Here is a 17,574-nt window from a genome sequence, read left to right as displayed (position 1 = left end):
AATGTGTGGGGGCACATTGGGAGATTGGGGGATATATAATGTATAATATGTGTAATGTGTGGGGGGCAGATTGAGGGATTGGGGGATATATAATGTATAATATGTGTAATGTGTGGGGGCAGATTGGGGGATTGGGGGATATATAATGTATAATATGTGTAATATGTGGGGGCAGATTGGGGGATATATAATGTATAATATGTGTAGTGTGTGGGGGCAGATTGGGGGATTGGGGGATATATAATGTATAATTTGTGTAATGTGTGGGGGCAGATTGGGGGATTGGGGGATATATAATGTATAATATGTGTAATATGTGGGGGCAGATTGGGGGATTGGGGGATATATAATGTATAATATGTGTAATGTGTGGGGGCAGATTGGTGGATATATAATGTATAATATGTGTAATGTGTGGGGGCAGAATGGGGGATTGGGGGATATATAATGTATAATATGTGTAATGTGTGGGGGCAGATTGGGGGATATATAATGTATAATATGTGTAATATGTGGGGGCAGATTGGGGGATATATAATGTATAATATGTGTAATGTGTGGGGGCAGAATGGGGGATTGGGGGATATATAATGTATAATATGTGTAATGTGTGGGGGCAGATTGGGGGAATGGGGGATATATAATGTATAATATGTGTAATGTGTGGGGGCAGATTGGGGGATATATAATGTATAATATGTGTAATGTGTGGGGGCAGATTGGGGGATATATAATGTATAATATGTGTAATGTGTGGGGGCAGATTGGGGGATATATAATGTATAATATGTGTAATGTATGGGGGCAGATTGGGGGATATATAATGTATAATATGTGTAATGTGTGGGGGTAGATTGGGGGATATATAATGTATAATATGTGTAATGTGTGGGGGCAGATTGGGGGATATATAATGTATAATATGTGTAATGTGTGGGGGTAGATTGGGGGATATATAATGTATAATATGTGTAATGTGTGGCGGCAGATTGGGGGATATATAATGTATAATATGTGTAATGTGTGGGGGCAGATTGGGGGATTGGGGAATATATAATGTATAATATGTGTAATGTGTGGGGGCAGATTGGGGGATTGGGGGATATATAATGTATAATATGTGTAATGTGTGGGGGCAGATTGGCGGATTGGGGGATATATAATGTATAATATGTGTAATGTGTGGGGGCAGATTGGGGGATATATAATGTATAATATGTGTAATGTGTGGGGGCAGATTGAGGGATTGGGGGATATATAATGTATAATATGTGTAATATGTGGGGGCAGATTGGTGTATTGGGGGATATATAATGTATAATATGTGTAATGTGTGGGGACAGATTGGGGGATTGGGGGATATATAATGTATAATATGTGTAATATGTGGCGGCAGATTGGGGGATTGGGGGATATATAATGTATAATATGTGTAATATGTGGCGGCAGATTGAGGGATTGGGGGATATATAATGTATAATATGTGTAATGTGTGGGGGCAGATTGGGGGATTGGGGGATATATAATGTATAATATGTGTAATATGTGGGGGCAGATTGGGGGATTGGGGGATATATAATGTATAATATGTGTAATCTGTGGCGGCAGATTGAGGGATTGGGGGATATATAATGTATAATATGTGTAATATGTGGGGGCAGATTGGTAGATTGGGGGATATATAATGTATAATATGTGTAATATGTGGGGGCAGATTGGTAGATTGGGGGATATATAATGTATAATATGTGTAATGTGTGGGGGCAGATTGGGGGATTGGGGGATATATAATGTATAATATGTGTAATGTGTGGGGGCAGATTGGGGGATATATAATGTATAATATGTGTAATGTGTGGCGGCAGATTGAGGGATTGGGGATATATAATGTATAATATGTGTAATGTGTGGGGGCATATTGGGGGATTGGGGGATATATAATGTATAATATGTGTAATGTGTGGGGGCAGATTGGGGGATATATAATGTATAATATGTGTAATGTGTGGCGGCAGATTGAGGGATTAGGGGATATATAATGTATAATATGTGTAATGTGTGGGGGCAGATTGGGGGATTGGGGAATCTATAATGTATAATATGTGTAATGTGTGGCGGCAGATTGAGGGATTGGGGGATATATAATGTATAATATGTGTAATGTGTGGGGGCAGATTGGGGGATATATAATGTATAGTATGTGTAATGTATGGGGGTGGATTGGGGGATATATAATGTATAATATGTGTAATGTGTGGGGGCAGATTGGGGGATTCTGGGATATATAATGTATAATATGTGTAATATGTGGGGGCAGATTGGGGGATTGGGGGATATAATAAGATTTTACTTACCGATAAATCTATTTCTCGTAGTCCGTAGTGGATGCTGGGGACTCCGTCAGGACTCAGGACCATGGGGATATAGCGGCTCCGCAGGAGACAGGGCACAATAATAAAAGCTTTAGGATCAGGTGGTGTGCACTGGCTCCTCCCCCTATGACCCTCCTCCAAGCCTCAGTTAGGATACTGTGCCCGGACGAGCGTGCATAATAAGGAAGGATATTGAATCCCGGGTAAGACTCATACCAGCCACACCAATCACACCGTACTACCTGTGATCTGAACCCAGTTAACAGTATGATAACAACGAAGGAGCCTCTGAAAAGATGGCTCACAACAAGAATAACCTGATTTTTGTAACAATAACTATGTACAAGTATTGCAGACAATCCGCACTTGGGATGGGCGCCCAGCATCCACTACGGACTATCGGTAAGTAAAATCTTATTTTCTCTGACGTCCTAGTGGATGCTGGGGACTCCGTCAGGACCATGGGGATTATACCAAAGCTCCCAAACGGGCGGGAGAGTGCGGATGACCCTGCAGCACCGAATGAGAGAACTCCATGTCCTCCTCAGCCAGGGTATCAAATTTGTAGAATTTAGCACACGTGTTTTCCCCTGACCAAGTAACTGCTCGGCAAAGTTGTAAAGCCGAGACCCCTCGGGCAGTCGCCCAAGATGAGCCCCCTTCCTTTTGGAATGGGCTTTTACCGATTTTGGCTGTGGCAGGCCTGCCACAGAATGTGTAAACTGAATTGTATTACAAATCCAGCGAGCAATCGTCTGCTTAGAAGCAGGAGCACCCATCTTGTTGGGTGCATACAGGCTAAACAGCGAGTCAGATTTTCTGACTCCAGCCTTCCTGGAAACATATTTTTCAGGGCCCTGACAACGTCAAGTAACTTGGAGTCCTCCAAGTCCCTAGTACCCGCAGGTACCACAATAGGTTGGTTCATGTGAAAAACAGAAAACACCTTAAGGAGAAATTGAGGACGAGTCCTCAATTCTGCCCTGTCAGAATGAAAAATTAAGTAAGGGCTTTATATATGATAAAGCCGCCAATTCTGACACACGCCTGGCTGAAGCCAGGGCTAATAGCATCGTCACCTTCCATGTGAGATATTTTAAGTCCACAGTGGTGAGTGGTTCAAACCAATGTGACTTTAGGAAACTCAAAACAACATTGAGATCCCAAGGTGCCACTGGGGCACAAAAGGAGGCTGTATATGCAGTACCCCTTTTACAAACATCTGAACGTCAGGCACTAAAGCCAGTTCTTTCTGGAAGAAATTCGACAGGGCCGAAATTTGAACCTTAATGGACCCTAATTTTAGGCCCATAGACAGTCCTGTTTTCAGGAAATGTAGGAAACGACCCAGTTGGAATTCCTCTGTAGGGGCCTTCTTGGCCTCACACCACGCAACATATCTTCGCCAAATGCGGTGAAAATGTTTTGCGGTTACATCCTTCCTGTCTTCGACCAGGGTAGGGATGACTTCATCTGGAATGCCCTTTCAGGATCCGGCGTTCAACCGCCATGCCGTCAAACGCGGCCGCGGTAAGTCTTGGAAAAGACAAGGCCCCTGCTGGAGCAGGTCCTTTCTTAAAGGTAGAGGCCACGGGTCTTCCGTGAACATCTCTTGAAGTTTCGGGTACCAAGTCCTTCTTGGCCAATCCGGAACCACGAGTATCATTCTTACTCATCTCCCTCTTATGATTCTCAGTACTTTTTGTATGAGAGGCATAGGAGGGAACACATACTCTGACTGGTACATCCACAGTGTTACCAGAGCGTCCACCGCTATTGCCTGAGGGTCCCTTGACCTGGCGCAATATCTAGTTTTTTTTGTTTTTTTTTAGGCGGGACGCCATCATGTCCACCTTTGGTTTTTCACAACGGTTTACAATCATGTGGAAGACTTCCCGATGAAGTCCCCACTCTCCCGGGTGGAGGTCATGCCTGCTGAGGAAGTCTGCTTCCCAGTTTTCCACTCCCGGAATGAACACTGCTCAGAGTGATTTTTCGCCCAGCGAAGAATCCTTGCAGTTTCTGCCATTTCCCTCCTGCTTCTTGTGCCGCCCTGTCTGTTTACGTGGGCGACTGCCGTGATGTTGTCCCACTGGATCAATACCGGCTGACCTTGAAGCAGAGGTCTTGCTAAGCTTAGAGCAATGTAAATTGCCCTTAGCTCCAGTATATTTATGTGGAGAGAAGTCTCCAGACTCGATCACACTCTCTGGAAATGTTTTCCTTGTGTGACTGCTCCCCAGCCACTCAGGCTGGCATCCGTGGTCACCAGGACCCAGTCCTGAATGCCGAATCTGCGGCCCTTTCATAGATGAGCACTCTGCAGCCACCGCAGAAGAAACACCCTTGTCCTTGGAGACAGGGTTATCCTCTGATGCATCTGAAGATGCGATCCGGACCATTTTTCCAGCAGATCCCACGTAAAGGTTCTTGCGTGAAATCTACCGAATGGGATCGCTTTGTAAGAAACCACCATTTTTCACAGGATCCTTGTGCAATGATGCACTGATACTTTTCCTGGTTTTAGGAGGTTCCTGACTAGCTCGGATAACTCCCTGGCTTTCTTCTCCGGGAGAAAACATCCTTTTCTGGACTGTGTCCAGAATCATCCCTAGGAACAGTAGACGTGTCGTCGGAAAAAACTGTGATTTTGGAATATTTAGAATCCACTCGTGCTGTTGTAGAACTACTTAAGATAGTGCTACTCCGACCTCCAACTGTTCTCTGGACCTTGCCCTTATCAGGAAAGCGTCCATATTTCTTTTAAGAAGAATCATCATTTCGGCCATTACCTTGGTAAAGACCCAGGGTGCCGTGGACAATCCAAACGGCAGCGTCTGAACTGATAGTGACAGTTCTGTACCACGAACCTGAGGTACCCTTGGTGAGAAGGGCAAATTTGGACATGTAGGTAAGCGTCCCTGATATCCAGTGACACCATATCGTCCCCTTCTTCCTAGTTCGCTATCACTGCTCTGAGTGACTCCATCTTGATTTGAACGCTTGTATGTAAGTGTTCAAATATTTCAGATCTCACCTAGCCGTCTGGCTTCAGTACCACAATATAGTGTGGAATAATACCCCTTCCCTTGTTGTAGAAGGGGTACTTTGATTATCACCTGCTGGGAATACAGCCTGTGAATTGTTCCCAATACTGCCTCCCTGTCGGAGGGAGACGTTGGTAAAGCAGACTTCAGGAACTTGTGAGGGGGAGACGTCTCGAATTTCCAATGTACACCTGGGATACTACGTGTAGGATCCAGGAGTCCACTTGTGAGTGAGCCCACTGCGTGCTGAAACTCTTGAGATGACCCCCTACCGCACCTGAGTCCGCTTGTACGGCCCCAGCGTCATGCTGCGGACTTGGCAGAAGCTGTGGAGGGCTTCTGTTCCTGGGAATGGGCTGCCTGCTGCAGTCTTCTTCCCTTTCCTCTACCCCTGGGCAGATATGACTGGCCCTTTTGCCCGCCTGCCCTTATGGGGACGAAAGGACTGAGACTGAAAAGACTGTGTCCTTTTCTGCTGAGATGTGACTTGGGGTAACAAAAGGTGGATTTTTCAGCTGTTGCCATGGCCACCAGGTCCGATGGACCGCCCCTTTATACGGCAATACTTCCATGTGCCGTCTGGAATCTGCATCACCTGACCACTGTCGTCTGGCAGATATGGACATCACATTTACTCTTGATGCCAGAATGCAAATATCCCTCTGCGCATCTCGCATATATAGAAATGCATCCTTAAAATGCTCTATAGTCAATAAAATCTTGTCCCTGTCAAGGGTATCAATATTTTCAGTCAGGAAATCCGACCAAGCCCCCTCAGCGCTGCACATCCAGGCTGAGGCGATTGCTGGTCGTAGTATAACACCAGTATATGTGTATATACTTTTAGGATATTTTTCAGCTTCCTATCAGCTGGCTCCTTGAGGGCTGCCGTATCTGGAGACGGTAACGCCACTTGTTTTTATAAGCGTGTGAGCGCCTTATTCACCCTAAGGTGTGTTTCCCAACTCGCCCTAACTTCTGGCGGGAAAGGGTATACCGCCAATAATTTTCTATCGGAGGAAACCCACGTATTTCATCACACACTTCATTTAATTTATCTGATTCAGGAAAAACTACAAGTAGTTTATTCACACCCTACATAATACCCTTATTTGTGGTACTTGTAGTATCAGAAATATGTAACACCTCCTTCATTGCCCTTAACATGAAACGTGTGGCCCTAAAGGAAAATATGTTTGTTTCTTCACCGTCGACACTGGAGTCAGTGTCCGTGTCTGTGTCTGTGTCGACCGACTGAGGTAAATGGGCGTTTTTACAAGCCCCTGACGGTGTCTGAGACGCCTGGACAGGTACTAATTTGTTTGCCGGCCGTCTCATGTCGTCAACCGACCTTGCAGCGTGTTGACATTATCACGTAATTCCTAAATAAGCCATCCATTCCAGTGTCGACTCTCTAGAGAGTGACATCACCAATACAGGCAATTTGCTCCGCCTCCTCACCAACATCGTCCTCCTACATGTCGACACACACGTACCGACACACAGCACACACACAGGGAATGCTCTGACAGAGGACAGGACCCCACTAGCCCTTTGGGGAGACAGAGGGAGAGTTTGCCAGCACACACCAAAAACGCTATAATTATACAGGGACAACCCCTTATACAAGTGTTTTCCCTTATAGCATTTTTATATATGTAATCATATCGCCAAATAAGTGCCCCCCCTCTCTGTTTTAACCCTGTTTCTGTAGTGCAGTGCAGGGGAGAGCCAGGGAGCCTTCCTCACAGCAGAGCTGAGCAGGAAAATGGCGCCGTGTGCTGAGGAGAATAGGCCCCGCCCCCTTTTCGGCGGGCTCTTCTCCCGGAGTTTGTGAGATCTGGCAGGGGTTAAATACATCCATATAGCCTCAAGGGCTATATGTGATGTATTTTAGCCATAAAAAGGTATTATACATTGCTGCCCAGGGCGCCCCCCCCAGCGCCCTGCACCCTCAGTGACAGTTGGTGACTGTTGGTGAAGTGTGCTGACAACAATGGCGCACAGCTGCAGTGCTGTGCGCTACCTTATGAAGACTGAAAGTCTTCTGCCGCCTGTTTCTGGACCTCTGGACCTCTTCAACTTCGGCATCTGCAAGGGGGGTCGGCGGCACGGCTCCGGGACGAACCCCAGGGTGAGACCTGTGTTCCGACTCCCTCTGGAGCTAATGGTGTCCAGTAGCCTAAGAAGCAAATCCATCCTGCACGCAGGTGAGTTTTCTTCTCTCCCCTAAGTCCCTCGTAGCAGTGAGCCTGTTGCCAGCAGGACTCACTGAAAATAAAAAACCTAACTTAAACTTTTATTCTAAGCAGCTCAGGAGAGCCACCTAGATTGCACCCTTCTCGTCGGGCACAAAAATCTAACTGAGGCTTGGAGGAGGGTCATAGGGGGAGGAGCCAGTGCACACCACCTGATCCTAAAGCTTTTATTATTGTGCCCTGTTTCCTGCGGAGCCGCTATATCCCCATGGTCCTGACGGAGTCCCCAGCATCCACTAGGACGTCAGAGAAATAATGTATAATATGTGTAATGTATGGCGGAAAGGTAGGAAGGAGGGAATAGTGCAGACGTCCGTCCCCGAATAGGTTACAGCCCAGATTCAAATCCAACTGAGAATATTTGTGCAATTGTATAGATAGGAAGACTCAAGAAGACGGTCACCGCCAGGACGGGCCTCCTAGAAGATTCTATGGGAATATGGCCTAAGGATGGAGACAGCGAGACATACTGTGACCCTCTCGTGGACGGGTTGCAGCTGATTTACCGACGGACACAATACCGACACGGTCATAATCCCAGCACCCATTGACCGACAGTCAAAATACTGACGCAGTCAAAATACCAACATTCATTATGCCACCATGTTCAAAATGCCAACATAGTCAGAATACTGACATTTGGAATGCCGACATATTAATATGCCGACATGTGTTTTTAAGGAATTTTTGCCCCAAAACAGACTTGTTCATACTTTACCATCCCAGTGCACCTGGAGGGGGAATATAATAGTGTGCCGAGCGCAGTGAGGCACTGTGCCCGAAGCATGGGGAGCGCAGTGAGGCACCGTGCCCGAAGCATGGGGAGTGCAGCGAGGCATCGTACCCGAAGCCGCTCGCCGTGCGTGGGGATGCGGTGCATTTAGTGTCTATGTTGACCAATGTCGACATTGACACAACCCCCCCACGTGAAACTCATGTCGGTATTTTGACATGTCAGCATTTCAAATATTAGTATTCTTGCTATGTCAGCATTTTGAACATGTCGGAATAATGAATGTCGGCATTTTGACTGTGTCGGTATTTTGACTGTTGGTGAATGGCTATCGGGAGTATGAGCGTCGGTATTATGTCCGTCTGTAAGTCATACTGAACCCCAGTGTGCCAGTAAAAGGGTTTTATAGACAGTGTGAGTGTGTTGCACGCTCCCTGCCGGCGTGTCACCATGTGCACGGCTCTGTACGCTGTGTGCGTGCGAGGGTTACTGAACGGGAGCTGCAGGGTTAATGCTGGTGTGAGACAGGCACCGGTGCTGCTGATTTCACTGATTAGCCCCAGGGCAGAGGCTGATAAAAGCTCCTGTCTGGGGCTGTGTGTATTCTGGCAAGCCTATAAGTCAGTATGGCCGGAGTTATGTATCACCAGCAATATCCCCAGTATCCTGTGTTCCCCAACTATGGACCCCCTTACCGGCAGCAGCCCCAATTCTACAAGCCCAAGCAGCCGTACTGGAAGCCTCCGTACAAGGGTACCCAGGGGCCGGTGAAGCACCCCTTCCCTTTTGACTGTTTGGATAACTATAAGTGGGCCCAGCTGAGGGCTTTGCTGAGCCAGCTAGGCCCAGAACTGGGGCTGAATCGCTTCTACACCAAGGAGGTAGGGGTACAGGTGAACCCCAGAGTGGATGCATCTGTCCAGTGCTCATTGGGACCCCGCACCCTAAAGAACCGCAAGGGAGGGCCCTTCCTGTGTGGCCCCGTGCCCGGGCAGCACGCGGGGCTGAGCATCGTAGCCCCGGTGAGATTTCCTCGGACAATAGCTGTGTATTCCCGACTGTCCGACAGGAGACTGTTCACGCTGCCGCCTATCCAGCGAGAGGTGGACAAGGATGTGGGGACGCAGCAGGACGACGTGGAGGAAGGTGGGGGGATTGAGGCTGAGGCCAGCAGGAGACCCATGTTCCAGGTGAGACTCTCTGCCTCTATCCCTGTGCTACACCAGGGAGGTCATCTCATCAGATACAGGGGCTTATGTGGAGCTAGGGGGGAAATGGCATAAAGGAGTACACTTACACTTGGGTAATGCTGTGCTGTACTGCAGGTGGGGCAGATTACAATGTGCAGAGAGGAAGGGTGTGTAGTACCCTCTACTCTAAATGTCTGTGCATAAACAGCATGGCTGCCCAGTGGTCCTGTGCTGAATATATATATATATATATATATATATATATATATATATATATATATATATATATATATATATATATATATATATATATATATTTTATTATTAATTTTTTTTTTTTTTTTTTTTTTTAACTACCAGTTACCTATATAGCGCGCACATATTCCGCAGCGCTGTACAGAGTATTTGTCCATTCACATCAGTCCCTGCCCCAGCTGAGTTTACAATCTATATTCCCTACAATGTGTGTACACTCCCACTCACACTAGGGGTAATTTGTAACTACCAGTATATTTTTGGATTATGGGAGGAAACCGTCGCACCCAGAGGCAACCCACACAAGCACAGGGAGAACATACAAACTCCACACAGTTAGGGCCATGGTGGGAATGGAACCCATGACCTCAGTGCTGTGAGACCGTAATGCTAACCATTACACCATCTGTGCTGCTCCAGCGCATATGTTCCCTGTGTGCAGAAAATGCATGTACAGTATCTGCACCGTGACATTGCATGGTCCAGAAAATTGTTCCTTTTTGTTTGGATGACAATGTTGTTGGGATGGCTTTTTTTTTCTCTTTTTGTGCTTTTATCCCCTTTTATACAACTTAGTATCTGTATGTAGCCTCAGTACTGGTAATGGCCATGTAACTGTCTCCCAACCCCCATACAGCTTCTGTTATACTTGGAGCAGTAATGGCTGTGCAGATCTGTCCCCGCTGTGAGCCCCAACCGCTGCGGTGTCCTAGCCCCATCCTCGTTACTGACCGTCTCAGTGCTCTACATATCCTGCTACTGCCCACTCTACAGACGGTCATGGTGATGTTGTTAGTACATACCAGCCAACTCTCCCTGATTGCCCTGTACCCCCATTATGTAACTGTTAAATTCTTGGGATGGGGGGGGGGGGGGGGAGATGTACACATCCACATGGGACCACCGATGCCATTTCCCTGCATTGGTTTTAAGGCACAAAGATCCCTATGGCTACATCAGGGGCTGTTTGAGAGGAGGGTCCCCGTGTCACACTCTGCGCAGGCCCCCTACTCACTGTGGTGTGGTGGACTCTCCAGAAACATGGCGACGTTCAGTGACTAATCTCTACTGTGCATGCACGAATCACTGGGAAAATGGATGCTGCGCCCCTTTTCCAGTGATTTCTTTAGCAGCCCAGACATAAGACTCCGGAGAGGAAAGTAATTATGGGTGTAGCCCCCCTGACCCGCGTGCACCCGTTATAGAGCCGCCTATGGACTACACGCCTCTTTTAATGAAGGTTTCTCATGGCTGCTTATATGGAACCACGTGTAAAACACAATACACCAGCAATCCCTGAGAATTCTGTGTCGCTGACTGCTCTGGGGCTCACTTACACTTGTATGTCAGCCACTGTTCTGACTCCTCTCGCATGTAGCGGCACACGGCCGCACTTATAGACGTTACTGTCTCCCTGACATGTTATCGGAAGCGGGGGAGTATGAATGTGTAGGGCAGAGGTTCCCAAATGCGGTCCTCAAGGCACCCAACAGTCCAGGATTTAGTTATATCTATGGCTCATCACAGATGGTTAAATCAAATTGACTAAGGTGCTAATTAAATCACCTGTGGTCAAGCATGGATACATTTAACACCTGGACCGTTGGGGTGCCTTGAGGACGGTGTTTGGAAACCTATGGTATAGGGTCTTCTGTGTTGGACTACGGTCTGCGCAGGATCCGCACTTGGATGTGATTTGTGCTTCTGTCTGTGCGGTGTCCCTATGTTGGGGGGAAGGGCAGTGGTATAGAGTCCTGTTGGCCACTCTCGTACTGTGCTTTAATCCTATTTATTATCTCCATTATGGGGGTAACAATCTGTCTCGGACATCAAACGTTGCTTTTGCCCCGGTATGCCGGTTATACTATGCAGATTGCCCTCTTATACGTGCTGGAGATAGAAATGTGTTATGGCTGGGACAGGGTGGAGGCCGCCCTCTTCTATCCTTCTGGCTGTAACAAAACAAAACAAAACAAACCTAAAATATTCCCTACCCTGCACCCTCGCACCGCCTTCAGCTTTGTGCCCTAAGAATGTGCCCCTCGGGTCCCCCCCTAGTTACAGCCCTGCCTCAATATGGCATAATTCATGGTAGACGCAACTTAGTCTAAGTGAGGAGGACTCATTGACCCCACAATGAATAGGAGTCTTCATTTTTTTTCTTCCTCTTCTGCATATGGAAGTGGTACTGTGCATATGGAGTAGGGGCAGATACTGGGAGTTGGATATAGGATGTGCATGGAATATATTAGGTGGGAATGAGCATGGGGAAGTGGTACTGTGCGCTGTGAGAATCACCACACTGACCTGCTGTCCTTCTTCTCTACAGTTCCTGGAGCAGAAATACGGCTTTTTCCACTGCCGGGGCTGCCAGGTGCGGTGGGAAAGTGCTTACGTGTGGTGTGTTTCCGGGACAAATAAGGTAAGTGCACCTCTGTGACGTAAGGTGATGTATCACTTGTTATGGGGTACTAATTCCTCCAGACGTAATCTGCGCACGTGTAACGCTCATTATCACCGCTCAAGTAACCAATTTGCCATTCTACCCTACCTGGGCCTTCTCCTAATCCTTATGCTGAAATACTAGAAAAGTCAATCTTCCAAAAATCTCTCACCACTTGGTTTTTCCACTAGGTGTAAGGTTTTTCCAAACTCCCCCACTGTGCACTGATCACACCCAGAAAGACCGCTTGGGTGTAGAAATGGGTAACTTTTCGCTGCTAGTGCGTAAAGCTATTTAATCCCTCCCTGTCTGACTGTCTCTGGGTGCCCTGTCTGCCTCTGGGTGCCCTGCCCCTGTCTGCCTGCCTGACTGCTTGTCTCTGGTTTATCACCCAGGTTTACTTCAAACAGTTCTGCCACAAATGTCAAAAGGGATATAACCCCTACTACGTGGAGCCCATTGAGTGCAAGGTAAAAAGCTCTGCCGTGGGGTAACTATAGATCTGCTAGTTATTATCACCCAGGTAATGTCTCTGAACCTGGCGATGACGGAGAATTCTAGATGCAGGGCAGGTTGATCTGCATTTACAGATCATGCTTACAGGGAGAACGGCTGAGGAATCCTGGGAGCATTCTGCCTCACTGTCTGTGCTGCCACGATTGATCATATTTGGATGAAGTCATGCCCATCCATTATGAATGCCCCCAGGAAGCCCATCTCCACACCCCCTGATGTAATAAACAGATTATAACACATTGTGATTGGCAGGAGAAGGGGATTATACAATAGGAGCTGGAAGCCATGCTAGTCATGTCTTTACAGGTTCCAGGGACTTGGCTGCTGTTTCATTATGTTCCCTGTGGTGGGGTTGTAATGTCCGGGGGGGGGGAGGTCTCCTTTAATCAGGCCCATACTGCAACGTAACCATTCTTGCATAGGGGGGTATTCAAGCTGGAACTGCCGTCTTGATGGAAAGACGTCAGTTTCCGACTTTTTTTAGGTCTGATAGTGTTCTGACATATTCAATTGGGCTGACTATTTTCCAACAGATCGGCAACTCCGACTTGTCGGAAAACACATGGATCTTTGGATTCGCCACGGATCCACGTGTTTGGTCGGTTTCTCGACCAAATCCGACAAGCTTTAGCTCTGTTTCTGACAATGTCAATCCGACTATACAAAAAAAAAAAGTCAGATTGACGTTATCGAGAGACAAATTCTCTGATTTGACTACTCATTGAATACTGAAATGTCGGAAAGGATCCAGTGATCATAGAGTTCTGCTGGTGAAGGGGAGGAACACTTTATTACTCGGGTAGATTTTACCAGGAGAGGGGACCTCTGGATCCCCAGTTTTAGCCACTCGCACATGCATAGTCAGATGACCGCACGTAGGCAGCTAGTGGTCCCACAGCTCAGAGCATGGGTTGCAAAATAAAGCTCTGCAGTCCAGAATTTTATTGCTGTGCATAAGAACAGGGCTTTCTTTCCGTATGGGCCCTTGCCCAAGGGCCCTAGGCTGATGGCTGAGGGTCCACTCTTTCCAGGGGTACCAGATTTTTGAAAATTGGCCCTGGAGAACTGGAGATATCCAACTTGAAAGAAATGGTCCCCATCCAAGCCTGTTAATTGCTCTTCCCACCCAGATATTTCAGGTTCTGTCTGAGTTTTTCTGAGTGTACACTCCAAAAGCTGTGACTCTCCCTTTTGGTGGACACTGGCAGGTTGTCCCTACTATGCCCAGAACCAGAGATCAGCCTTGAAGCAACTGGTCCTTGCTCCAGCTCCACACACCTGGTAGCTTTTTGTTGGTGGACTGCTCTGGCTCCTGAACTCTGATCCCCAAGTCCCCAGAACCTTCTGAAAGGTGGGACTCTCTAGATTTTTATCGCATTCAAAGCTAAGAAACCTATTTACAGAAACTTGAGTTATCTGCAGTCAAGCAAGCTGCCCTCCCACCAGAAAATGATAAATATTAAGCCCACGCCACTATCCACTCCTCCCCTACATATTAAACACCCCCTACCACCCTGGAAGTCATGTACCAGGGCTTCTTCATTCAGCCCAATGCCTTCTTCTACAGTTTAGCCCAGAGGTTCTCAAACTCTGTCCTCGGGGGCACACACAGTGCATGTTTTGCAGGTCTCCTCACAGAATCGCAAGTGAAATAATTAGCTCCACCTGTGGACCTTTTAAAATGTGTCAGTGAGTAATTAATACACCTGTGCACCTGCTGGGTTACCTGCAAAACATGCACTGTGTGTGCCCCCGAGGACCGAGTTTGAGAACCTCTGCTTTAGCCCCATCTGTGCAGTAAAGGAGTAATTAGCATAAATTACTGCTCCAGGTTCTACATGCTGAGCGGAAGATAGATCACCCCCTACCACCCGTGGGACAGCAAAGCTGCCGCTGATAGCACCCCCCACCCCTATCGCTGGAGGATGTGTTGGGGGGGGGGGGGGGGGGGGCATTGCATTGCTGTGCCCAGGGGCCTACACTGCTGTTAAGCGTACTTACCTACTTTCTGGCAGCTCTCTCCGGGAGAGAGCTGCCAGGACGGCTCAGTGGAGGGGCTGGGCTGGACAATAACGAGAGGAGGGCGCGGGGAGGAGGCGGAACAGAGGCGCGGGAGAGGCAGAATGAGGGCGGGGTTACAGCATTACACCATTTAAACCACGCCCCCCAACTCTGCAATGCCGCTATAACCGGAATTTTACAGCAGGTGGTGTGACTATCAACAAGAATTGTGTCATCTACTGTCCGGACCGCCCACTTTACTCTCAAAGTGAGCGGCCGGGCAGGGGGGAACTGAAAACCGGGAGACTTGTCTGCTCTTCCGTTTGGCCGGGAGGGTCGACCGATTTTCGGGAGCCTCCCGGCCATTCCGGGAGAGTAGGCAAGTATGCTGTTAAGACGGCCCTGCATAAGAATCCTCCTAAACATTTTATTTGGCATGAGAACTACTTTAAAAATGTGTTTTGTATTGATACGGCATAAGGTTTTCTTTGGTTTTTATAAAACACACAAGAGCTGATTCTGGGATGGTTGGTCGCAAATAAAGCAAGCACCTTTGCATCAGTCACAAACCATGTAGCAATACAAGGAGGACAAATAACCTTTGTCTGCATGCAGGGTAAACACGGCCTGCTTCTGCATGTAGCCCACAAATGCAGGACAGACTTGTTCTTACACTGCAACTTCAGATTTAAACTTGGAGGACCCCCCCCAAAAAAAAAAAATAATTAATATATATCTCTGCACTTTATAGCAGCCCCACTTTACAATTCATCATGGTTTTACCAAGGTGCAAAGTTCCTGCTTTTTGTGCTTTGCTCTCCGCTCAGGATCTGCCTCATAATGCTGTATGGAATCTGTTCTCAGATATTGACCCCAAGTCTCTGTTCCAGACCTGCATGCGAGCCTGGTGCTCCTGCCCGGACAGGAAACTCCTCGACCTAAAGCGACCTCATCTCCAGGAGCTGTGTGGCCGCTGCAAGGGGCAGCGCCTGTCTTGCGACAAGACTTATAGCTTTAAATACATTGTCTGAATGGCGGCAGCGCCAAGTGTGAAGGACTTGCGTCACACCACAGTTAGTGGTGACCCTATTTATTTTGATATTGGAAGTGAAACGTCTCTTTGGCGTTTGCATTGGATAATTTGTTTCCTTTTGTGTAAAGTGAGCGCTTTGTAAATAAAACAAGGATTTTTTTTGTTGGTACCTGGATGTATGGATACTTCACTGTCAATGAAAGCTCACACTACCTACGACGGCCGCCCGGGAGCGTCTCTCTGGAACAGTCGAACGGACGTCTCGTTCACCTTGCTGCCGAGTGTCGGCTGTCTCTGTACATATCACGTCATGCCTTCTATGTGACTATAAAAGCACTGCAGTCTTAAAATAAAAAAATAAAAAAAATTAGCTTGTCTCCACTCTTCACTTTTTGTCCTAACATGAAGGTATAGGGCAGTGTCTACAGGACACATGGGGGTCCACACCACACACATTGCACCCATATTTTAATACCTGCCTCTCTGGAGTCCAGCGTCAAGCACTGCAACCTGTGGCGAAAATCACAGCCAAAATGGCCGCCACACATGCACAGTAGTGATTTTGGTCTCCAGAACATGACAGGTGCCATGTTTCCAGAGACCTACGCATGCACACAGTAGACGCCGGCATGACGCTGGAGACTACTTCCCCCCCGTACAGAGGAGGGAGCCCACCGGGAGTCTGCACAGGGGGCCCCTCCTCCTGTTAAAACGCCCCTGACAGGGTCTGGTCGAGTTAGGATCATGCTGCCAATCAGATTTATTCCCGCCGATCCTTTTGGTGCATTTGAATTTCTCCCCTTACTACCCCCCCACCATATGAGAAGTAGAGGTGGCAATGGCTGATAATATTGATTAATGACACATCCGGAACCTGGGCCACAATACATACAGCAATAGACCATGGCTGGGTGCACACTAGGCCAGTGGTTCCCAAACTGTTTTGAGTCACGGCGCCCTTGAGTATCACTTTTTTTTTTTTTTTCTTCCCTCTCCCCCCCCCCTCATGGCATCCCTAAGCTTAAAGTTTCTTGAGAAATTTAGAAAGATATTAAATTCAGTAAATTGTCTGTCTGTGTCATCCTTCAGTTCAGATGTCTGGAGAGGGACAGGATTTGCTTCTGTTTGTCCACATTTTATGATTGATAGCTGCCAGCTCTAGTTTTACCTATTACATTGGCAATAACATTATTTTTGATTGGTCCTGGACCACCAACCCAGGGCACCGCTGCAAGTGTCCTGAGGCACCCCTGGGAGCCACGGCACACAGTTTGAGAACCACTGCTTTAGACGATATTTTGAACGATTTGCCAGGTTCCAATGGAATGCAACTTCCTATCGTCCAGTGAGTGCGCACAGTGTGATCACATGGCGTTCATCACCTCTTCAGGCTACTCAGTGATAATGCCACTGTATAGGTCATTGGTGCGGCCCCATCTGGAATACTGTGTCCAGTTCTGGAGACCATATCTCCAGAAGGATATAAATACATTAGAGAGTGTACAAAGAAGGGCAACTAAAATGGTGCATGGCCTACATCACAAAACGGGTGTGGTTCATCAAATCGACAGTGTCTAGGTCGACCACTATAGGTCGACAGTCACTAGGTCGACATGGATGGAAGGTCGACAGGGTTTCTAGGTCGACAGGTCTAAAGGTCAACATGAGGATTTTTTTTTTTGTCGTTTTCTTCGTAGAGTGACCGGGATCTCAAATTAGTGCACCG

The 17,574-nt window shown here is 47.5% G+C and overlaps 1 protein-coding gene across 1 annotated transcript; it reads left to right on the top strand.

Moving 5' to 3' along the window:
- Positions 1–8,998: 8,998 nt before the first annotated feature.
- Positions 8,999–16,218, top strand: LOC135050455 (protein ZAR1-like 1.S). The gene is made up of 4 exons (XM_063956947.1): positions 8,999–9,600; positions 12,185–12,277; positions 12,694–12,768; positions 15,706–16,218. Exons 1-4 carry the CDS (start codon positions 9,037–9,039, stop codon positions 15,844–15,846), a joined length of 873 nt encoding a protein of 290 aa, XP_063813017.1. The 5' UTR covers positions 8,999–9,036; the 3' UTR covers positions 15,847–16,218.
- Positions 16,219–17,574: the final 1,356 nt, after the last annotated feature.

Source organism: Pseudophryne corroboree, chromosome 2 (assembly GCF_028390025.1).
Source record: "Pseudophryne corroboree isolate aPseCor3 chromosome 2, aPseCor3.hap2, whole genome shotgun sequence".
Lineage (NCBI taxonomy): Eukaryota > Metazoa > Chordata > Amphibia > Anura > Myobatrachidae > Pseudophryne > Pseudophryne corroboree.
The sequence above is the reverse complement of the archived record's forward strand: the minus strand, read 5'-3'. Positions and strand labels throughout refer to the sequence as shown.